At 36.2% G+C, this 25,532-nt stretch overlaps 1 protein-coding gene across 4 annotated transcripts in view; it reads right to left on the bottom strand.

The window, feature by feature from the left end:
- Nucleotides 1-25,532, bottom strand: part of ST18 (ST18 C2H2C-type zinc finger transcription factor) — a 101,107-nt gene that overhangs the window by 58,064 nt on the left and 17,511 nt on the right. For all 4 annotated transcript variants that reach the window (XR_005103400.1, XM_037381781.1, XM_037381779.1 and 1 more), the window contains exons 2-4: nt 17,480-17,586; nt 10,827-10,881; nt 8,888-8,918 (exon numbers count right to left, since the gene is read on the bottom strand). Coding sequence is in view for 3 of the 4 variants with exons in the window: in XM_037381781.1 (XP_037237678.1) it covers nt 8,888-8,918; nt 10,827-10,881 (86 nt within the window). In the remaining variant the exon portion in view is untranslated. The remainder of the gene's footprint in view (nt 1-8,887; nt 8,919-10,826; nt 10,882-17,479; nt 17,587-25,532) is intronic.

Raw genomic sequence — 25,532 nt, 5'->3', positions numbered from 1 at the left:
ACTTGGCTTACAAGTTGTGTCTGTGAAAGTGACAGAGGCTTTTCCTGTGCACCATAACAACCATGCCAGGGTTAAAGGGACTTCTACAGATAGGAAACTTCACCGCCACACACAGGCAAAGCTCTTTTTCCAAAATGCCATAGTTGTGAGAAGTTCAGTCCAAGGCTGAACCAAGATGAAAGGAATGCACATGAGGTATAGATGGAAAGGAAGATAAAAGGGAAATTCATATTTATGAACACTAATATAGAGCAAAATGAACTCGGTAACTTGGGGGTATTACAGTGTCTGTCTGTGTACACAAATGAAAGGTTTAGCTAGGAGAAAAGGAACCGTACGGGACAGACAATAATGCGGAGATAATACAGTATCATAACTGAAAGGTGGCTGGGGCATGATATTAAAAGATATATTTTATTTTAAAAGGACAGAAGAAAAGCAAAGGAGCTGCCATCGCCTTGCTGGTGGAAGAGGATTTATTAGCCCCCATAAGAAGAGGCTGGGGAGAAATGGGTAATGGTGTTGAGTCATTATGTACTGAGCCTGGAGATGTTTCAGACAGTAAACTAAATGTTATAGGCCACCTGACCAAAAAGAACAACTGGACTGTGAAATGATTGAGCAAATAAAAAGAAGCACGTAAAAAGAGTGGAGCAATGGTAAGTCAGCAATAACATAGGAAAAAGCATGCAGTTATGGTGAAATTTACCCATGCCTCAAGCTCACTATGTTGCCTGAGGCTAAAGGACAATGATTTTAAGCCGCAATAGGCTCATGATATAGCATTTTTTAAAATCTCTTTTTCTTTTTTTTGATTTTTGTCTTTTTTTTTTTTTTTTTTTTTAGCTCTAGTTTGCTATTTTAGCAGGGTTCTCCCCACAGGTACGACAAAGCAGAGAAGGAAAGCAGAGATTTAAAAACTCTTCTCTGGTTTTCTTGTTTTTAGTTTACAAGCTTGTAGGATCATCAGGATATTTAGATCATATAAAAAACAAGGCACAGAAACCCTCTAATTGAAATACTATGTTAATGAAATGGATGACTTCATGATGTCATTCTGTAGCTCATAGATCAAGAACTGTATATGGCTAGAATTGTATATTTGAACCCTTTTCTAACAGGTAAGATTTTATTGTGTGGACTTCAAGGAGTTCTTAAACTCAGTGATATGAATGAACAGCCAAGATCTGGGCCAAACCCAGCCTCCCTAGCCTCTTTTTCATTTACACAATCTGTCCAGGTTCAGTAGGTCAGTAAATTCCAGTGGGACAGAAGCCAAGAATTTGGCTTAGAATGGATTAAGTTTCTAGGCAAATCCACATATCATCCACACAACCTTTGCATTGAGAAAGCCTTGCATGTGTGTGGTCAGCCTGCTAACGCCAGTAGATGTTTAAATAAGAAGCATACTGGTAAACTACAGTCTGGTTTGAGATGTAAAGAAGATAAGGTTTTGTTTGGGGTTTTTTTTGTTGTTGGGTTTTGGGTTTTTTTTTTTTGACAACGTAGCAGGAGGTCCCATGGCTGCATTCTTTTCCTTTCCTTGCTATCTTCAGGCTGTCCACAGTCTGTTTCAGCTTGCTTTTGCTTGGCTGAATCCACCCTTGACATCAGTCAGACAGAGCAATTCAGCCAGCCATAATATTTAACTCATGATTGATATACATGAGGCAGAAGTCACCGGTTGGCATAATGCTTGTGGTCATCTACAGAGAAAAGATCTGCCATAACAGGAAACAACCATTTGGGGCTATAATGTTCGAACACATTCTGTCACACAGCAGAAGGCATTAAGGCACATGCAACTCAAAATTCCTGTGTAGGTCTGGGAGGATAACATTTACTGTGTGCTGATGAACACAGAAGTTGTGAGGGGGAAGACAACAAGTCTTGTAATATATTAAATAATGTACAAGTTTTAGTTCAAGGCAAGGAGCATTCTAACATGCAACAAGCTCTCAGGTAGAAAAAACCTGCAAATAACTATCTGCCAGTCTAGCAGCCACATTTAAAGTGATGTGTATTTGACATATATTATAAAAATAAATATTACAGAAAAGAATACTTTGAAACTAATTAATCATTGCTTTTTAAAATATATTAAATGGAGTCTCTAATTGGAAAAATTGTAAAATCACAATAAAATAAAATAACAAAGAGAAAAGAGACACTGAGACTGCAGATATTGGCTAGAAATGAACATAGTAGATGTTGAGAGGCCTGTAATATGCTAGAAATTTATCTAATGCATTTGTTATTGAAGAAAGCTATAAAAGTCACCTATAAAGCAAATGCACATAAAGTATCAACTAAGCAAGCTACAATGGAAATCTGAACATTAAATACTACTGCTAAATGTTCTAAATAAATCCAGGAGGAAAAGGCAAAGGTCACAGTGCATAGATTAAAAGGTCTTAATGTCTACAGGAATTAGGCAAATGATTCATTGTAATTAACAACTCCAACCACAAGTGTCTCAAAAGGATCATGAGATACAGTTCCTATTTCAACCATCTTAGTGGTTATTCAGAACAATTCACTAAATAGTTAAGCCAAATAAGTGTCAACCTCAGGGTTATCTGCAAAACGTTAGTCATTACTTGTGGTCATCCAGAACTAGATGGTATTATTTCTCTTCACAGAAGCAATGACAATGTTTTAAGAGTGGAGGTTCTTATTTCCTTTTATAATCTCCTTCAAAGAATAAGATTTTAATGGAAAAAAAAATGTTTTATTTTTTGTTCTCCATATGCAAGTTCCAAACTCTTCATGCAGGCCTTAACCCACTCAGATGAATGTTCAAAAATGGAAAACTTGAGGTGGAAAAGGTTTGAACTTCTTCCTGTGTTTGTTTCTTGTTTACTGTTTTAACAGTACTGAAAGAACAACCGATTTCTGAGGTATGAAAGCATATGGGAGTACAAAAAAGGTAAAAAGCCTAAGGTCCATCAATTCATCAGAGCTCTAGGAAAGGGAAAGATGAGTTGAGGTGAGGCAAGGCGAGGCGAGGCGAGGCGAGGCGAGGGAGAGGAGAGGAGAGGAGAGGAGAGGAGAGGAGAGGAGAGGAGAGGAGAGGAGAGGAGAGGAGAGGAGAGGAGAGGAGAGGAGAGGAGAGGAGAGGAGAGGAGAGGAGAGGAGAGGAGAGGAGAGGAGAGGCAGAGCAAAAGGAGAGAAAGAATGGCAGCACTGCAGGTTTCACAGTTTGATGGCTAACTAGAGGGAGACTGGAAGATGAAGGAGGAAATAAGGGAGGAACTTAGACATGACAGACCTATAAATTTGATTGCCATTACAATTTACATTTATGCTTGGTTTATTAGCTATTATGAGAATGGTTGACATACAGGATGTAATAATAAGGATAGGTGAATTCCAGCACTATTATTTTATTAATTCTGTGACCAGCATACACCTTTGCCTCACAGTAAACTGCACCACGTACTGGTTGTTCAGTGTTTGTTTATGCTTGACTATTCAATGTTTTCTATCAAACTTCCATTAGAAAATAATTTTTCCTTAGCATAAAACAGTTTTCCACAGATTCTTTGAGGAGAGTACTGACTAGCATGACAGCCTAAATTCCTTAAGAACCTAATAGTGTTGTCAGAAAAGAAAAATAAATTAACAAGATTTATTGGGAATTTAAAAAATATGATTGGTGACAACATGACAGACTTGATTATACCAGAAATCATGGAGTATGAGGCAGAGGTTAATATTTCCAAAGCCCCATAATCATTTCAATTTCTACAATGGCTAGGGAAGGGAGAAAGTTCTTTTTTGAAGCTAAAGAGCAAACAGTAGATCCTCTTAAGTGATCATTCTGCTACCAGACCTTAGGAATAGGTACTCTCAAAATTAATGTCCATTGTTTAATTGAAGATCAGTTATCAATAGAAACAGCATGATACAGATCTTTGTCCCAGGTGAAATGCCTAATCTAGACATATCTCGGAGAAAGACTTAAAGGTGGCACAACTCTGTCCTAGCCAGTTACCATCATAGGGAACTCTGGGGAGGAGAGCTGGGGACGTATGCTGTCAACACCTAATCTTCAATTGTAAAAAAAGACTTTTTGTCAAGGCCAGACACATCTGCAAAAATTCAGGATAAATTTCTTTGCAGTAGATATAACTATTGACCATCTTCATTTAGCACTTACTACTAAGTCTATTGGGACTCAGGGACACACTTTGTTGTCAGCAAACCACATGGAGCACTGCAAGGGTTCCACACTCTGCCAGTGGCAGACAGATGAGTCACCAGGCAATGAAGGAGTCCCCCTCAGTTCTATCCCAAATGTGCTTATTCAGGATTATGACAAATGTGCTTTTTCCCAGTGTCGTGGTTAAACCCTGGCTGGTAATTAAGTACCCAGCAGTTTCCAGAAGATCGGAGTCTATGACCATCTCCTGGTCATAGAAAACAGAAGCCAAGCCCAAAGGACAAACCTGAGAGTTTTTTTGATGCAGGCTAGGAACAAACAGCTTTCGCAGTCTCTGTCTCACTTTTAAGCAGTGCTGTGGGAAAGAGTGCTGTGAAGGTGATAGCTACACAAATCAATCATAATCTCAATTCTTACTGAGGAACACCTTTGAGCCTTTTTGTGTGACTTTATTTCATATGCCCACTTTTTCCATCATCTAAGTACTGCTTTTACCTCTTTCCTTGGTCATCTGCCAGGCTACTGCTTTCTTTTCATACAAGTATTTCTTTAAAAGCCTGGTGGTTTTATGAAGCTCAGAAAGAAAGTTACCAATGAACTATTCCTTTCTAAATGCAGCTAGGCATGCACAGCCCTCTTCTTAAATGCCATGAACTTTTTCTGAGTGTCCATATCATCTTCTATCTACCAAACTCTCTACCTTCATTCCATTACTGTCTGAAACTAGTATTCAGATATAATTGGATACGTACCATATACTAGAACTTAGAAGAAATGAGCAAAACATTCAGCACTGTAGAATAAGTATTTACTACTTCAATTAGCAAAATGCCTTTTAGTATGCTGTCAATACTGTTACTTATATTGACATACCTCTTAAACATTTTGGTTAAAGATAAGAGATATATTTCAGTAACATAAACCTTCTGAAATACTTTGATACCATTGATTGTAGGGTTGCTTTGCTGGTTTCTCACCCTCCTAATCAAGAGAAAGCAGCAGGGTGAAGTGCCCCGTTGCTCCTTCTGTCAGAAAGACATCCAGACAGCTATGTTTTATTACTTTTCTCTCTCTCTGCTAAAATATTCAAGATTTCATTAATTCAATATTTCAACTCAATAATTCAAACTGAACAGTTGAACTTATCGGCATATCTAAAATGTCACAACATCCGGAATGAGTTTCAGATAAAAAGTAACTCTCTTTACTTTTGGAGAAATTTTCCTTTTGAGGAAGTCATCCAATGCTACAGAGAGTAAGGGGAAGTGTAACTGTTCCCACCAAAGAACAGGACTGTTCTCCATGACTTGAAAGACCAGTTCCTTGTGGAATCTTCATTAATCATTAGTGACAGAGCCGAAAAGACTTGGTTTCACCTGTATCTAACCCAGAAAAGGTACTCTTTCTATTCAGATATGTGCTTAGCCAAACTGATCTATGCTTTTGTAATCCCATGCTTGGATCGATCCAATTTGCTCTTCCTTGGTCTGACCCAGCTGCCACTCTATAACCTACAGATGGTTTACCGTACTGTATCCCATCTGTTAAATAGAACACAGTAATGAGAATACATCACACCAATATTCCTCACTTCCCTTTGGTTTTCATTCTAATCCTGAACACAGCTGAAGGTCCTGGTCCTTTCAGTGGGCCATGACTAAATCATCCAAGAGAAGACCTCTTCTTTCTGCTTCTTGCAGAAGATGGATACAACAGAGTTGTTATGCCCAAAAGGTGTCAGATTCAAACTTGAATGTATGGGACAGAGATCTCCTGGCTTCAGCACTCGGTTCTACCACATATTCTGTTTTGCTGTGTTTAGGTTTTGATAAACTATTCATCTCTTCCTGTGGATAGTTTAGCTACCAATGAAATTACCACAGCATTACATTCTTAAATGTAAAATTAAACCATGTTGTTCAGAAGTAAATGATTAAGACTGGAAGGAGAAACAGTTCTGTTCTGAAGGGCTTACTAAGTTTAATATATTATCCTTCAATATTACAGCATATACCATAGATACAGAAAAAAAAGTCTTATTGATCTGAATAACAGAGAAGTATTAATAATATTCATGTATAAAGAAAACTATTGACATAATATTGAAATCTGGGGTGCCTTAAGGCACATAAATACATGAAAACAGTGACAGTTTGACATTTAAATAGGAGTTGTGTATAGGTGGTCAGTAGTGGGAAGAAAAGTACTGCCCTCTGAAAACTCAGGGAAGTTTTAGTTATCTTACTAATCAGAAAAAAATTCAAACCCAGATTGGCCCTTAAAGTAATGCTTTTCTGAAAATTTTTGAATGCAAAAAGGTGGTCCTATTTCTTAGGAAAAAATGGATGATAACAAAACCATTAGCCAAATTTCTGGGTGAAATCTTTGCTTTCCTGAAATCAATAGATTTTTGGCATTGAATTCCATTAAGCAATAATGCAACCCCTGAAATTTAGAAGAGTGAAATTTTCATGCATTATAGAATCTAATTGGTGATTGCAACTCTTTGTTTTTCTTTTCATCTATTTCATTCTCTACTTTTGTGAAACACAACTTGCAGAATACGAAAAGGCTAACAAATGCTCTAGAACCAATCAATGTTATGAAACTAATAATAATACAATATAAGCATGTAAGCTTATGTAGTGCCTTTCATGTAGGAGTATCCCAAGGCACTTTGTAACAGAAACTCAATAAGGAGTGCAAAAGTGCTTTGTCAGATAGGATAAGCCAGGGGAAAAGGGGAAATTAATTAAGCATGGATTTAAATTTCTCAGCCAACACAGCATTTAGAACCTTGGTCAGAAAAGACAGTGGTTCCAATATCTGTATCCAGGGAACACAACAGACTGTTTCAGTCTTTAATTCTTGAGGAATGTTCAATAGTTTTTCCACAATGGTATGGGTATGAGTAATAAGAACGCAGTTCACAGGCTACATTTCCAAAAGGCAGCCCCTGCCTCTCTTCCTCTATTTTTTTATAAACAAATCGATTCATAAAAGTCCATCACCTGACTTGCATGCCAGTAAAGCCACTTTACTGCAAAGATACCCAATATGGAATTTGGTACGGTAGACATTACAAATATCAAGTTAAGGACTGGGCAAAGGCTTTATTGGCTGTTTAGCTCACTGTTTTCAACCAATGTATATTTCCTTATGGAGGTAGTCCACACCTCTGACAGAGACAGTAATCCGTTACACAACAGTTCCTCAGATAGTGTGTATTTCACATAGAAAAGCAAAATTCCTTGGGAAAAGCTATAGTAATTGATAATGCATAAATGACAGCTTCCCTGATGTTACAGAAACTTACATATCCTCTATTTTTCAAACATTTTCTCTTAGGAACACATGGACCATCCTCATTTTTGGATGACTGCCTCTTCGGATTAATGCATCCTTCTGGTGCATAAATTAGGGATGCACAGAGGAAAAAGGAGAAGCACCAAATCTCAGGAATCTGAAGCCATACAGAAAAGTGAGATTCACAGTAGAGCTGAATGAGTGAATCATCATGAATAATTTATCTGAAAAGTTAGCCTCCACTGCTGTTCATGGAATATCTATAAGAAGCTTGTGATTTCCTCAGGTTTATTATAAAGCAAAACCTTAAAATATTGTATGTCTTCGCTGAAAATAACTTCCTGTAAATATTTCATGTCCTATCTTAAAAGAGAGTGGCATTTTGATTGATAAAATAAATCACATGATGTTTCTGTTCCCTAGATGGATGAACACACAAGCACATACTTCAGATGCCTGCTGAAGTTAAGAAAGCAGCTCAAGTAGCATGTGATGAAGAGCACAGAAAAAATAAGTTAATGTAAGAAAAACTCTTTAGAGCTTTTGCAAACGTGTTTTCAGTATTTATATTGCAGCTGTAACCCATTGTAATTTTGATTAATAACTCTGGGAATCTGCAGCTACCTGTAAATATTTCTCTTGGGGGACATGAAGAGTGAACTTGTCCCAGAGAAAACTTGAATCTATGGTACATGTCCTTTTTTGAACATTTGGTACTGAACAATATTCTGGTCTTCCCAGAGTTTGTTCTAAGCTCTTGGACTAGTTATTAGAAGCTGGTACACAAATTAGTAAGATTAAAGTAGTAATGTTAACATTTTGTTAGATTATTAGTGATCTGAAATGTTCTTGTACAGTCTATGGTTTTGAATGGACTGCCATGCTTAATGCAAATTTGAAAAGTACTCTCTGCTTCTTCAATAAAATATGAAATTTTTAGCAAGTACTTGAGGTAGAATGAGCCATTAGTGCATTTAGAATTTACAGTAGTTTACAGAGACTATCAGTTTCATAAAAGCCATCTAACAAAAACTTACAAATGTTAATAACTCTTAGAATGTTCAGATGTTGAAATACTATACTTACTACAGAAAAAAGAAGACTGAAGGCTGATCAGAAACTATACTCTTTTGTTGCGTGCCCTGACACAGGCTGAAGATAAAGACAGCGTACCAGAATCCTGCCTACTTTGCATTACTTTTGATTATGCTTGCATAATTATTGCTAACATTTTGCTTTTATTTTTGGTATATTTAAAAAGTGAATCTGCATCAAGTACCCTTTGTCAGATCTATGCTAAATGTCTACATAATGCATCATTTGCTGGATTCTCTATTTTGTAGCAGTACCATTGGTATGAATTTATCAATATAATGAGAATATAAAACTGGAAAAATAAACAACATGAGTTCTTACCTGAGCTCTTGAGCTATAGAGTCCACTTGAACTGTTAACAAAAGCAGGAAAGATTTGATTAATTTACACTTCCAGACTTGTTCTTTCGGCAATCTTGCACCTGCCTATCTGTGATGACAGAGGAGTGGCTATCAAAACACAGGCAATTATTTTCATGCTAAACTAGTGGCAAATGTTAACTGAACATACAATTCCCACAGTTATTATGCATAAAGCCTGAAGTATGGTTTCATAAGGAAAAATAATAAGTAAAAACAAGAGTAAAAGAGAAGGCATTTGTTTTTATTGAAAATAGAATGACAGATCTCTGCTTTTTCTGAATTTTAATTCAGTTTGGGAATGCTGAAGGCTGGTGTTTACAAATACCTAATCACACAAGGGTATACAGCATACTGACAAATCCAACAGGTGGTTATAAGGATTACTCATATTGCACTGGCAACTTTTTTTGTTTCCACTTCTACGAAAAAGTTCCTGATAGATTTATTCCTGTAGATGTGTGTGCATGTGTATATAAAAATATGAAGTACATCCATTAGTTTTAAAAGTGTGTTACTAGTTTTTTGAGTGAAAAGGGTATGAATCCCTCATTAAATACAATTAAAGTCTGCAAAGCCAGCCAGACTGCTTTAATTCACAGTCCTGACCAACAGAGAAGACATGCTTTAATGCTGAGAATGACTTTAATAATTTGTTATTTAATTAAACATTTTAAAATCTAAATGAATTTAATGATGAGAGTAACTTCCCTATTCAATAACTTTGTTTAAGCCCTCTGTTCTGGTACTTTTGAAATATATATGAATTTTACATTAATTTCAGAGAACATTACTGAAGGATGCATCAAAATTTTGATATGAAAATTCTTACATTTTTTAGAACAGCTTGTCTGTATTTATCCCCTTGTCTGCAGGTAGTTTGTGGTACTTCCACCCCCTTCCTCTGGCTTTTCCTAACTGAAGTCTAGTACTTTTCACCACTTTCGTAATTTTAAACTAGATAACTAATCCAAACTACACTTTAATTCTGACCACAGCTTGAAGCTGAAGGCATGATATTAACAATCCAAAACTACTGAGTTGTGACAGTGAATAAAATTAGTCTTTTTTACACAATCCTGAGAGTGCATGATTCACATTAAAATCAGAGGAAGAGAAGGGTGCTTTCACCTCTGAAAATAGTCAAGCAAAATTGTTCACCAAGGCAGGCAAAACTTTGACATTTATTTCTAAGTATCTTCATCTTTCACTCATTATCAAAAGTCACAAAAAGTGTTATGAATTAAAATAAAAAGTTATTTTCCTGGAAGGGCTGTATTGCTAGTCAATCGTGTTTCCAGATGTTGAGATCATTAAGGGCCTGTTTATCTCTCAGTACTGCATTTCCATCTGTTCCTTACAAAAAGAGAGGAATAGCTGGTAAATACAACTATATCATAACTTTGCAAAATGAAACACAAGCACCAGTACTTAGCACAGGATTCTCCTCTGCCACATACACCTGCAGCTTTTGATCAAAGTAAATTTACTTCTGGACCATTTACACAACTGATTTACAGATAATTAATGGCAATAGACAAAAACATTCAGTTGGCTGAGACAAAGTTTTGTGCATTATTTTGAAAGCATCCATTCATTATTATCTATCTATACTCTCTATGGAAAATCTTTGTTTGCATAATAAAAAGCATAACCTTGATTTTCTTTGAGAAATAGCTCAAAGAAAATAGCATACAGTAGATTTTTTTCTGTTTTTCTTTAAACCATAGCTAATAATATCTTGCCTTTTAATGCCAACAGTCTGTGTCCTGCCTTGATTAAAAAAGCAGCCCTAAGGAAGCTGCACACTCTCTTACTGCACATTAAAGGACTGTGCACAGGAACTATCATATTTCATGGTGTGCTAGGCACAGGGTCGTGGAACGTGCTTGCTAACTCACCCTTGGTTCCTTTTGAGCGTGTGCGCAGCTTTTTATTTTCCCCATCTGCGTCCATCTGTAATATTAACACAAAGTCTTTAATTCATTCCTTTTGCCATTGAGGAAAAAAAAAGTCTCCAATGCTTTTTTTTTCACATTTCCAAAGCCTAGACAGTAATAGAAAGAAGAATAATCATGCCTTATTAATCTTGTCAAAGAGATAAAAAGCCATCTGTGAATATCTAGTAAATACCTAGGAGATACCTTTAATGATACAGATTTGTTTAATAAAGTGATGGTTATGACTGACTCTGTAAGGTTTAATGACAAGGTCTACAGGTGTTAGCTGAAAGTGTAAGGTTAGAACCAGCAATGCTGTATGAGTGTTGCTTTCAGCATCCACCTCCTGGAAGAAAAAAGTCCCAGAAAGCTACGTTGCCTACAGGCAACCTGCATTATTGTTGTAAGTGAAGCATATCTTAATAGCTGCATTGGAACCTGCATTTCTGAAGACTTCATCCTTAAAACCTGAAACCCTCTTGCTTGAATAGATGTATAGTTTTGAAACATTTCACCACTTAATTACTTCTTGCAGAAGTTTTGGCCAAAGAGACAGATTTGTATGAGTGTTTGGGAGAATGTAGTGTCCAGGATTGCATTTCACATTAAAAAAAGCCCAACCAAATAGCCAAAAAATCCGAGCCCCAAAAACCTCAGCTGTTGCAATAAGATTTCTAACTGAAATATGAGAAACCTTTCAAGATCAGCTGTTTTCATGACACTTTTGGCTACATCTAAACCAGCGCTGGAAATATGCACCTTCTGGTCTTGGATCTGGCCCAGACCCATAATTGTAGGGGCAGGTTTTCAATCCATGGATTTTATTACAAACCCCTGAAATTCAAAGGAATTAAGATTTCATGTTCTGGTGTGGAGAGCTGCAGTGACACACAGCAGATTGTGCAACAGCGTAATTTTGACCGTGTCCAGAAAGGCAAACTCCTTTTCTTTCTAAAAGTAACTCAATTTTTACATAAGGAAGATTTCCTTATGGGGAATTTTTGTCTAGGCAAGATATCAGGAACTCTGGAATTCTTCTTCAGTCTTTAGTAGTATCTTACTATCTATCTTTGCTTTGAATCTCCATTTCCCTGTTTGTAAAATGGTGATGGTCAAACATACTGTAGATGAAGCAACTCTGATGTGCTTCTGCAGATCAATATGCAGGAACAAATGTAGACACCAGCACCTGATTTATATAACTGTGTTGGGCAATAGGTAGATGCATTCTGTGGATACCAGAAGTTGCCTATGCCTGGCATCTTTCCCTGCAAAAGGTCGCAAGATAGAAAACAATGTCAACCAAAGATCCTGTCTATCATTTCACTCTTCCTTTCTGAGCATCAGCAGAACTGATTTGCCCTACCGAGGGAAGATGCAAGAAGCTCTGTTTGTGCCTTTTTCCATTTATAGAGTTTGAAGATCTGAGGATGCTTTATTTTTAGCTGTATATGACTCAGATAACTCAGATGTTTTGAAGGTCTTATCTGAAAGAACATTGCAGAATATGACAAAATTGACCTGAGAAACAAAAAGAGTAAAGTCAGCCTTTCTAGGGCAGAAAAAACATTTTTCTAATTTCCTGTGGGTTGGTTTTTTTTTTTTTCTGTTTGTTATTATATATGGTTACACTTTGTATACAACTACTGGAATCAAAATACCTATTTGCAGGAAAGAACTCAAGCATTTGAAAAGGGTATTTGTGTACTTGAAGAAGTCTAATTCTAGAACCCAGGTTAGTGATATCTGAAATGAAAATATAAATTGATCGAAATGCACCTCAAAGCCAGACAGTGTATCTTTTCTCCGTTTAAATTTACATCTGATGTTGATTATTAACAGGAAAGGAACATAAGTGGCTTGTGTTTACGTAGTGGGGCTGATGGCAGCCTTTACTTGTTACTATCCTTAAAACCTGGAGAATGAGCTTTTGCAATGTGACTGCAATGGTAATGGGAAACATGGCTCTGTTCTCTGATGCTGAGTTGTGATTGAAGGCGCTGACCTGCCATAGACTTATAATAGGGGAGCAGGTGTGGCAATGATGGACTTTAATTTCCTTTAATAAACCTTTTATGTGCCACACTTTTACTGCCATTCTATGCTCTCCAAGGTCCTGCACATAATAGGTTCATTACTTTTGATTACTATAGTCTATTGAGACAAACAACTCCAGAACACACTATATATTATGTTCAGTTAAACCAATATAGACTATTTATCCACTGTGCATTATTTCACCTGCAACTCCACAGACAAAATTAACAACATCTCCTGTAAGCTAAAACTATTAAAACCACTGGTACTCCTTTGTCATCATTTCATAATAAATACCACACCAATCACAGTGCTGCTTTTTTAATTATGAAACAAAAAGTGTCCACTGCTTCTACTGAACAGCAGTTACTTTGGTGTAAATAGCACATTGCATTGTGATGAGTATTTCAAAACTGCACAATGAGTGAAAACCAACAATAAAATCAATTCAGGTGATTTTTCTATTGATTTTCTTTCCTTGTAATAATTTGAAACTATGAGAAATGTTTCATCAACTAAACCCTAAAATTTATAGGACTATTTAGCCTGGTGCTTACAACATATTAAAATACTGATCAAGTCTGTGTTGCATAGAAAACACCTTAACTTACAAAATGTCCCATGCAGTAACTTGAAGATTATACAAAAGTAACTGAAAAAAACTGTGAAATCTTTTAAGTGTGTCAGCAAAAAGACATGTTTTGCTCAAAATTTAAATGTAATATCTTCGGGGTTTGATAGTCCTTTCAGAGGCAGACTGATGCTGAAAAAAAAGTGAACAAAGTTTCTGCCTTCTGATTTTAATCTAGTGATTGTTTTACATGAAATTACAGTCACAGATGATCAACAAGGAGTATTCAAACTTTTAAATCACCAGTGGAACAACAAAAACATTAAACTGTAAGTGAGAAATTCCATCCAAAGTTTTTATAGAGAATTGTTTTCAGGGTTTCAATTTGAGAGACATATCTTTTTACTGCTGTATACTGTAAAGACTGGATGGATTCTGGAAGGTGCTTCATGATCTCAAAGCTGGGGATGGTCAGCCCTCTCTCCCAGTACATACGTCATCTTGAGACAAGAAGCCACAAGGGATAAAGAGAATGGTTATATCTGCACAAAATCCTCACACTACTGATGTTTTTAGTCATCAGGACCATTAGGATAATATCTAAATGCTTGCCAGGAAAATATTACTGGGAGTTATAGTCCCATATTTTTTAAGGGCAAGCTTCACAAAACCCCCCAAGTAAATAGTGCAATTAATTCAGCTTTATTATTGTGTCTTATACCTAGATTATGTGATTTGATGGGTTTAGAACCCATCTAAACATTTCCCTTTCTAAATTAGTTGAAAATAGCTAATGGACTCAAAAGGAATTAATGGAAGATACACAGTTGGAAACACAGTGACAGAGAGGTAGCATCTATGCAATCCCAAATCATTGGGCAAGCAGGCTAAGAAATAAAAGTTTGCTTTAGAATTGCTTCAGATATGCCCTGTTTCTGTGATTTGGAAATCTGAGAATGTCAATGTTGAATAATTTTTTGAAAGCATGTTCCAACAAATCTCCCTAAGTTTATGAATTCTTTCTCTCTGACTTTGTGAATTTCAGTTTGATCTTCCCTGCACCTTTCCTTCAGTCTTGGTTGAGACTTAAGGGTAAGTCAATAACTAGATCCCAGAAAACTGACTGGAGTCACCAGCTCTACCACAAATCCTGCTTGGCAGAAACAGGAGTAACTTTCTCTGTGACTGCTTCAGAGTATTCATGTAGCTCCAGATGAATTTATCGGTGGAATAGCAGCAATCATACTTTCTGAGCAAACTATTTCATAGTTCCTAGCTGCAGAAATCAAATGTTATTTCTTCTGTTTGTACCATCCCACTGCAGTCAGCAGACTCAAGAGCAGCACCTGGAAATACTTCCCTGAGTGAGAGAATCAGGATTTGGCTCTGAGTTTGGGTTTTTGTGTGCCTGGAGTCTATCTGTGCACATGTGCATGTACTGATATTATAATGGGATCCAAGAATATGACGAACAGCTGAAAATAGGGCATGTGCACTAAGTGATAATAATAACAATAATAATAATAGCAACAATTTCAGTTTACTTGCACATTTTAAATTCTGGATTTCAGAAACAAAATTGATACTGCTATCTTGGTAAGATAGTTTTACAGCATATTACTGTCAAATAAACTATGACTTGGGGAAGCTAGTGCTGCTGACATAGGTAGAAGTGAAATACACCTCCTAGAAAGAGCTATTGTAAGAGCTATGCACTTTCTAATTTCTATTGTAATCTTTGTACAAGCAAGACTTTCCTTGAGTGGGTTTCACACTGCTGGAGCAGCACTCGGTTTCCTTTTGTGTAACTAGTTAGAGGAAAAGAAATCATTGGTTTATCCAGAGGTAAGGACTATAAAAGTTGATATTTGTGATTTTCCAACTAAAAGTTACACCTGATTTTCAAAATGAAATTTGGCAAACAATTTCTTCAGGACAAACCTTAAGTGATCCTGAGAGTTCTGAAAAAAAAGAATCACTTTTTTCTACTATTTTTAATTTGAAAACTACTTAGATTTGTATAGAGGCAATAGCCACATCTGTCACTAGCCTAATGAACTTAGCCAGAAAAAAACTACAACAACACAAATCCACCCTCAAGTCTTAAACACAAGTCACAAACTTGAAAGTTGAAGTCAGAAACCACTAAGCACTGCAAACCTGTCTGTGCTGTGCTGTGCCCCAAGGTGATACGACACTACGTGTGCCTCTCCCTACAACAAAAAATACCCTCAGAGCAAGCTTTTCAGTGCTTTGGTACTCATATTTTAATGTTTCTTTTCAATAACTTGTATAAGAATCTAACAAATAAGAAGAGAATAATCATGAAGAAAAAGACACTTTAAAGCAAGATTTCCTGTAGCCTGGCCAGAAGCATGGAGCACTGTTTGGCTCTCTCTGTGTATATGTGTGCTGACTGCATCTTTCTGTCAATCCACGACAGCTTTTTTTAATACGAAGCATTAATGGCAGACTGACGGTGAGAAGTATGGTGCAAGAAGGAAATCCAAAGTACACATACAGCAACTTCTAGATAAAGCTTATATATTCTGATTACTGACAGTAAAAAAGTTCAAACTCTAAAGTCAAAATTTTTAGGAACATTGCTTGTACTGTGGTTAAAGTTTCTTGCTCTTTTTTTTTTTTTAATAACATGTTAATTGTCAGAAAGGAGAATAAATATTTACAAAATAGATGTTTTTAAAGATTTTTAATAAAAATATGCGTTCTTTTGTGATTTTTATTATTGTTAACCAAGGAGTCATCTTTATTTTTGAAACTTTTGCTTTAGTTTACACAATGTTATTCCTGATTTCTCTAGGAGAAACTTGAATAACATGGAGATCATTGGTTCAGATGTATTAATTTCTCATGAACTAAAATAAGTAAGTACATTTATTGAATACAAACTTTAAAGCATGTTTATAACACGTATAAATCATCAACAATTTTGCATTTTATAGTGTGGTCAAATGGCATACATATTTTTGAGAAATGTATTTTTTTTACATTGAGGTCACTACTTGAAAATATGCAGCGACAAAATAAACCTTAAATCAGAGGCAGGCTTGAATAGCTTTGTAATGAGGATGATTTATTTTGATTCTCACTTCTGATTTCTGAGTTGTCACTGCTGTTGTACACTTCATCCATGCAACTTTGCACAACTGGCAGTGCTGAATATAAACCAAAGCCATATGTTTATTTCCTTTTGCCAAACGACTACAGCAAATAGTTCTATTATTCCCTTAGGTAACCAACATGTGCCAAGTATTTCTATTAGTCTTCTTTACCAAGGCTTTAGAGGGCAGAGTCACAGCTTTATGAAATTAAGGGGCAACTGCTAGCTTTTTAAATTTAGAGAAAAATTATATAGTCTACCACACTGAAATGCAGCTCAACACAAGCTGATGTGTAATTCTACTTTCTTGAGGCTTTTTTTCCTGGATTTCTATTTTTGATGTTCAGTGTCTTATCACTATTTTCTGGGCTATGATGTACTAAATATAATTTTTTAGAAAAAAGAAAGTGTCAATATTCAAAAAGAAAAAAATTATTTGACACCTTGATATCTTTTACAAATACACAAAAATTTTAATCCCACTGATACATAGTTTAAAAAATCTCAATAGGTATTAAAAAAAAATCACAAGTAAGATATCCTTCACAGGTTAAATTTAAGCAGCTCATTATGAAATACATTCTCACTCCTGGAGTCATATAGATTTAAAAATAATTGTGTTCCTGTCTGTATGTAATGCTAACAGAGTGGAGCTCTAAAATTTAAAAACGAAAATTTCTAGGTATTTACAAAGATTTATATATTTTTCAATTGTTCGGTATTGTTATACCTGATTGTTGAAGACTGCTGTTCTTAAAACAGCAGATGCTATGAGAGGAAAAGTCTTTGCGCACGAGACACTACACATGAAACCACATAGTATTCTAGTACTAATAGATAGATATATTTTGACTCAAATTCATTTTTGTAAAGAAATTATCCCACCTTTGTGTGTTTCCAGGTGAAAATATGTGCAGATTCCAAAGGACCAAATTCGTCACTCAGCCCAGGATGCCTTGCCTGATTTAACAGATAATCCTGAAATTCATTCTCTGGAAAAAAATAAACAAAAACAAAAAAACAAAACAACAAAAGAAAAAAAAGCAACAGCTATACTAAATAAAGCATAGATGAAACAGGACATTCTTTAAATCAAATGGGCAAATAATCCAGGTGTGTTGTTTTCTTGTGCGGTTTTTCAAAGATGTGGTATAAAGGTATCAATGATGCTTCTTAAAGGCAGAAAGAATAGCAGTTTTTCTTTTGTTGTTGTACTTCCTTTATATTGTTAACACCCTTTCTGATGACTTATAAAATAGACCTACTCTAAGAAAAGTTTTTCTTCTTGCACAGACAAAAATCCATAGTTTCTCTATGTAGAAATCCTTAGCCAAATGTTTTTTAGTGCATCAGAACCCCTTTGACTGAATAGGATGGTTCAGTACAAGATGTGAAATAAATGAGAAGCATTCTAAAATATTTTAATAATAGCAGAAAATCGCATCGTTTTATTTTTTTCTGATTTTGAATATCAGAGTTTAAAGTTTGGCAAACTGATAATGTTCTCACCATAAGCAAACTGAAGGACATCCTTGACATTTCTCCATGCTCAATTTTTCTTCCTTTCTGTGAGGAAACTCCTGCTGAATCAATAGTAACAGCAATGGAAGAGCTGCAGAAGTTTAGATCTGAGTGTACAATACTAAGGGACATGTATTCAGAAATAATGAATACCCAAACCCTTCGGACATTTAAAGCTGTAGGCACTTGCAACTGGGGAAATCTGGCCATAAGCAGTTATTATGGGCAGGCTTTATTTCAGCATCACTCCTGCCACTAGTGACCTAAATATAAAAATTTTACAATCACTTGCAATTTCAGAGGTCCTTTTCAAATAGTATCCAGTGTATTTAGTAAAATAGATCAATTCATTCCATATATTCTGATTATAAAAAAGTTTTCAGACAAACTTTTGGAACTTGAAGGTGAAGCTTTAAGTGTTCATTTAATGATATCTGATGAAGTTTTGTCAGGAAAATGTGTAATGTTACATTTCAGCAACTGGAAAGGCTCATTCTAAACAGATTCTCCGGAAAGCTTGAGTTTATTGAGTGACTAATTTCTGCTTCCGTCCCAATAGAGAGAATATTAGTTGCATCCCATCAATAACTTTTAATTAAAATAAATACACTTTTATCAAACAGCAAAACAGACAACAGATGCAAGATGATGAAGAAGGGAGAAAACCCAGAACAAAACAGTCCGATATTGAAAAGATTTTTAAAGTTGTTTTCTAGCCAATATGTTGCTGGAAAAAGATTTTGTTTATCCTCAAAGGCCTCTTTCCCCATTATTCTATTTCAATATCCATGAAAAAAACCCAAAAGGAGTCTTAAAGCTTTCTACCTGTCTCTTCCTCTTTGTTCAAAAATACTAATCTAAAACAAAAGATCTCTAAGAATAGCTACAATAGTGAACAAAGCTCTTTTTAAAGCCTAAAACTTAGCAGCTTTTTGTCTAAAATCCTATCATGTTATGTATTTATTAGCAATATATTTTTCATTTATTTTCTCAAAGCTTGCCAATAAAGAACTGAATCACATAAGGGAGTAGCTGTAAACCCTTTCAGTTCCCTAATGTCAAACTCATTAGCATCCGAATAACCACACAGCAGCACATCATCTGCACAATTGCAATTTTTTACTACTTTTAATAGCGTTTCTCAAAGGGCTCATTTTCAACTTTCTTCAGTGGTTAGTTGGTTCTCTGGGGAAAAGGAGCTTCCTGACGCTCACAGCTTCCACTCAACAACCAGGCCGTTTGCTGTCAGAAGCATCAGCCCTCTGCCCTAACCCCATCTGCTGTCTCTCTCATCCTAAGGGACCGAGAGTTAAGACAGCACAGCTGAGATCCACTTGGAAAAGTGCACAAAGGACAGGAAAATATACAAAACTTTTCACATTTAACTTTACATAATAAGCTAATACATTGAAAATCCTTCTTTTAAGAGAAGGAGTCTGGGCTGGGTAGGGGCTGAGGGGCAGGTTTTAAAATTGTGCTGGAAAACTACATGCAACAGTGTATTTGCTATTTTACTCCCATCTGCCTTGCACGTGACATCATCAGATAGCTTTGTAAAGCAGACAGTGCTATAGCAGGACAAAAGCAAGACTTCATATAAAGCACAAAATATGAACCCCTCTTCTGTGAGTAACGGCAACAGAAGTTACTAGTTAGTAGGTTTAAATGTGCTGTTTTCTATTTTTTCACTTAACAGGTTGCTGGCTGCCGTACAACTGATTCGTGGGTGAGTACCCACATTTGAAGATACGTGTTTCATAAAAAGTCTAATACAATGTCATGCATCTGTCATGCTATAAACAGGGTGTGTAGTGTGTGTAGGATTATGCTGTGTCATGGGATGTGGCATACCCCTAATGGAATATAAATTATGTGTCACCCCCTGTCCACACTCCAAGCAACAACATACATTTCAAATATAAGTGCTGGGATCTGATACTTCAAGAAGCAAACAAGAGTTAGTGCTGATTTCACAGTAACATCAAGATCTTACACAATAAGTTACTGAGAAACACTTTATTTTAGTATATTTTATGAATTATAAATTCATATAATTTTATGAATTATAAATTCAATGCCAGATTTTGAGGCATTGTTAGAAGTGCAGATAGAAGTCTGCAGTGCCAACTGCAAAAATTAAAATCTCAGCCTCAAGAGCCCATAAGAACATCTATGTTATTGATGGCTTTGATGATAAGGTTTTTGTTGATTGTAATCAGGTAGAACTAATTCACTTATTTGTCAACAAAGGTTCTTTGATGGTATCACTCTTGTTAAGTCCACATCTGTCTTCATTTGGCCCCATGTATTCAAAACTTGCATTAACTTATTTGTCTGTTTATTGAAGAGTTCAAAAGGATTTACAGACAGCAAAATATGCATGCACTTCAACTCCCCACATGTCTGAACAGATTTTTTTTTAATCCTGAAGGTGAAATTTGCCTGCCTGCAAAGAAAAACTTCCCCAGCACCTTAATTCAACCAGAATAATAAACTTTACAAACCCACAAAGATGGAATAAATGAGTTGCCTGATTTGTCAGTGTAATGGTTCAGTGAAGTCACCTGGAACCTTTGCAATCCATCCTTTGGTTTATAGCCATTTCCAGTGCAACATGATTTTCTACTGACTCTGAAGTGCCATCCTACTGAGATCCATGAGTCATACCAGGATCCTGATGTGAATCACTATTTGGGCCCTGATCCTCAACATCAGATGTGTGTGACAATCCCCTTCAAGCAACTGTTCTTGTTGACCCATTGTCTATGGGTAGAAGTCCACTCATTCAGGTCAAATTACTAGAGAGTTCCTGAGGATTTAATAAGCAGAAAAGACATATTGTACAGTCAGGAATTATCTCACCAGACATCTGAGGTTGTTTTCTCAGTCAGAATTGCAGTACACAAATCTGTACTACATCTGTAAAAGATTCTAACCCCTTTTTTGAGCATAATGGATAGAATTTCCAACAGATGAATTCTATTTTCTCTCATTTAGCACATCACTAGTTGATATACTGCAAATATGAAAATGAAAAATCACAGCAGTTTGTGATTTGTTAACTCAAAATGGAAGTAATAGCTAAGGAAACAAAATCCAATGTGGTCACCATTATGATCCCTGAATATTTTTCATGTTTCTACAGTGAAAGTGATTTCTCTTTTTCAAGATAAAATAATGCAACATATTTTGTATTTGAGGAAAAAATAATATGTGAAAGCAAAAGATGCCATTATAAACAAATGAAGATATATTGAGCTCTTGACTGCAGTCAGATCTTTAACCTGCACAGGCTGAAGTATGTAACTTTACGCACTGTTCTGCACAAACTTAGGTGTCACCTCAGTGAGATCCTTAACCACATGTGTAATTTCAGTACATGACTGAACAAATTAATTTCATTTGTTCTTATGCTTCACTTTAACACCCTCAGTGCAGTACACATGGGTAGTCTTGGAAATCTGAAGGAGTCTACTTGGAAACACCATTTTTATATAATTTGAGCTTCAGAAAGGAATTTCCCTTGGGCAGAGTACTCCTCTTCACACTTATTACTATTAAGTGCAGAGTACACACGAAAGAGAATTATTGCTGTTCCAACTACTGTATTTTGTTTCCCAGCTATTAAACTAAACTTTACCTCACCTAGTTCTACCCTGAAATGAACAGGAGGTCACGTTACTAGTGCAAGACAGTCTGGTAGCACAGGTAGTAGTCCTTCCAGTACCTGTAAAAACACATCCCTTGCACTCGTCCTCTGTTTTAAACAGGGCAGTAATACCAATGCCATGTGCAAGATCATATTTCTCCCAGCAGAAGGGTTTAACTTTCACCTGATTTAAGCAACAAACTATCCCTCAAAGATGCCTGAGGCTTTGCTGTAATTAACATAACTGCATTTAGATGCTATTCATGACCAATAATTCCAACACCTTGTGGAAAAAAAAAAAAAAAAAAAAAAAAAAGGTTGCATGCTGTAAACATTATAAACATATTCAAATAAGCTTAACACAATCTGCCATGCTTATTTCTGCCTAGATCATGGACCAGCGAAATGGTTAATGCAAATGGATTTATAATTTGCTTTGGGGGGCTAGTTTCTTCTCCTTATTTATTAGCCCAGCTGATGGGGCAGATTTGATGAGGCACTTCTGGAATAATTGAGTCATCACACAAAGAAGGCTGCTAGCATTCAGAGTGGTTTTATCAGCAGCAAGCAGGCCTGATTACTGACAATTACACTCTGATCCGGTGATGGAGGAGAAAGAGCCAACGAGTGGGAAATGTCCGTGTTTCTATCCAGGAATAATTTCTACATTCATTTTACATGCTAAGTGTTTCCTATCTCTGCATAATAAACTGTAAACAGGAATAGATGGCACAATGTCCCTTAATATTTCCTGGTAATGAAGACACAAATGTACAGTGAGTGCTGATAAATATAGATGAAACATAAGCTATTCTCTGAGTCTGTATTGTTACCTTTAAAATAAATGCATTTTGGTGGTAAAAGCATAATCATAGCTAATGCAAAAAAATGACAGAAGATTGAAGCTGTCCTTGTAACTACACAGAAACTTTGTAAAAGTCCTGTTAATCACTGCTGCTCTAGAGGCTCATAAGCTGAAGGTGATACACTGGAAAGAACATTTTGTTTCTCAATAGTCAACTATGTAGGAACTCCTTTGCTTTGACACAGTAAAGGAGAGCAACGGCAGTGACCTCCATTAACACTTCAGGAATAGAGCACATCTCAATGCTAAACTGAAAAACAACAAAGCTGGTCTTAGAAGACATCTTCACTATGACAAATTCTCATTTCCCTCTCATCAGCCTTAAGATAGTGTTTATAATGAGTAATAGAGCTAGACCGTAGATTTCATGAGTTGTGTTTAGCAATGTATTATTGCCTTTAGGGCATTATTTTTTTGGCAACCAAGGTGCTGTAAAATGTCAGTTATTAGCAAAATGCTGAAAGCAGAACTTTGGAAAAATCTGTTTCTTCAGGAAAGAAAAAAGACAGGAAAAAACATGGAAACAAACATACTGAGGAGTTGAAATGTAATTTTGTTTGTTGATAGGCAATTACAGATTTCAGCTGGAAAATGTTAATGCCTTAGTCTAGGGAGAGTTTTTCTTTTTTAGAGTTGGTCAGGCATGAAACACTGAATAATAAACTTCTGCATGCTTGTTTATTCCTTTTCCTTTTTTAAACTAATTCATAGCTTCAAAAGGCCTAAAAGTTATTCTCTGTTCTTCTGCTGTAACTATGGTAACTATGTTTCATTAAAGTAGCCACTTAACATCAAGGCTTGTGTTACAATGATATGCATTATTTTGAGTAAAACCACACCATAACAACCTTATGATTTCAGAGCAATTTTAAAAGAAAAGTTCAAAGAGCATGCATCATTGACTCTGGAACACAGGGTTTGTTTTCTTTTAAAACATGTTTACTCTTTTTTTCAGCCTGGATGACTTTTCCTGCATGGAGCCATCTCTGTTGTCAGGTTCTGGGGGGTGGCGAAGGGATTGCTACTGGCTTCAGCAAAAGATGACCATGTTACGCTCATCGAAGAGGTGCTTAGTAGTTGCAGGACTGAGGCCAGTGGGAGACGTCTGAGCACAGAATAAGTAAGAGCAGCAAAACCGTGTCATTTTAAGTACTCTGTTACAACTTTTTTCAGCATCAGGAAGGTTCTGGTCTGGCTCTGTTATTGCTACACACCTGCTGTTTATCCACCAGTGTTACAGTCCTTGTACCATACATGGTTTCCAGCAAGCTAGTCAGGAGCCAAGGGGTTTGAAGGGCAGTTTTATGGGGGTGCTGTTATGGTTGCATGGGACGCCTACAGAAGTGCTGGAGCTGATTAGGTTCAGTAAAAGTGGTCACTTCTCCAATACTTACAGGCTTTACTAAATTCCTTCCCTGTGATTTTTGACTGTTCCAGCCAAATTTTTTGGGACTGATTTAATAGCCCAATTAGGACATCACAATTCTTATGCTGGACCAAACCCATGGCTAATTAGGTCATTGAACATTCTCAGACATGGAGTCAAAAGGAACAACGAACCTAAAAATATAAACTATTTTTATAAAAAGAAATACAACTACTATTCTGCTATCCTGTGCATTCACCCTCCCCTTTCTGAACAGCAAGCTGTCTTCATTAAGCATGACAGACATGTCCCAAGAAAGGGAAAGTCACACAAAGGGAAGTGTGCCTTCCCTCAACATGCAAATCACATATGTTCATTAACTTCAAGAGTGCCATGTGAAGTACAGTCTGCCACCATCTAAAAGACTTGTAATGACCCTAACTGCTAAAGATAATGGGGCTTGCTTGCACTACACTGCCCTGAAGATCCTGAAGATGCTGAAGAGCACAGGAAAACCAAACCAAGAACAAAAATACCACCTGCAAATCAAAGTAGTAAAGAATATGCAAAAAAAAAAAGGCTAATGATTGTCAGATACCAAAATGTGCATGTTAAATGTTCACTGGGACAGACTTCTTATCTGAAAACATTTCTCATTTCTCTCAGCAAATGTTTGTCAGGTGTGAGGAGCAAGGGAAAGATTCTTCAGTCTGTTCAAAGTACATTAAGAGGCCAGTGGCATCAGGGATGGTGGTTTAAATTCTCTTTTCAGAGCTTTTTATGATTCCAGAGTGGGGCAAAGGTTATTTCCTAAAATGATACCTGTCTTCTGTGGTAGACACAAACAGAAGGCACTGTGATTGAGCTAATAATTCGGAAAAAAGGGATTCTGGAACTCTCTTCCTGCCTCTGCCACTGATCTATTCTGTGACCTTCAGCAAGTCTCTTCACCTTTCAGCTAAATGCAGACAACGATGTAGAGTGCTGTGAAGTGCTTTTGTGCATTTCTAACCATGCTTTAAGGTAATGAATATTATTTTCACCCTCATGTGTTCAATTTAATAGCCTGCTCATGCTTTCACTTCCTCTGAAACTCAACCTGATACCTCAAGCGTATGCTGTTACTTGGGATTTCCAAGAAAAAGTTTTCTCTTTCTTTTCAAGCTTTTTTACTTAAAAAAAACCAACAAAAACAAAACAAACAAAAGAACAAATAAAAAAGGACAATTCTGAGAAAAATGGGGACTAACTAATGCATGGTGAATGGCAAAATAATTTTAAATACATTTCTCATCTCTCCTAACATTAGGCAATCCAGAGATATCTGTCCTCTTGCAATGTCAAGTCTTTATTTAAAAATCTGTTTCACTTGTTTTCCTATAAAGAGAATCATTCTCCTAGGAAAGATCTTTAACCATTTTGCTTTGAATGTTTTTGTTCTCAATGTTACTGAGTTAAAAATAACACTACAGAAACATATCTTTGTAATATTACTTTATATTGGTAAAATAATACTAATACATTATTCATCCTATTG

This window comes from Falco rusticolus, chromosome 3, assembly GCF_015220075.1.
Source record: "Falco rusticolus isolate bFalRus1 chromosome 3, bFalRus1.pri, whole genome shotgun sequence".
In the NCBI taxonomy this organism is placed as follows: domain Eukaryota; kingdom Metazoa; phylum Chordata; class Aves; order Falconiformes; family Falconidae; genus Falco; species Falco rusticolus.
This window is presented reverse-complemented; position numbering and strand designations above follow the sequence as displayed.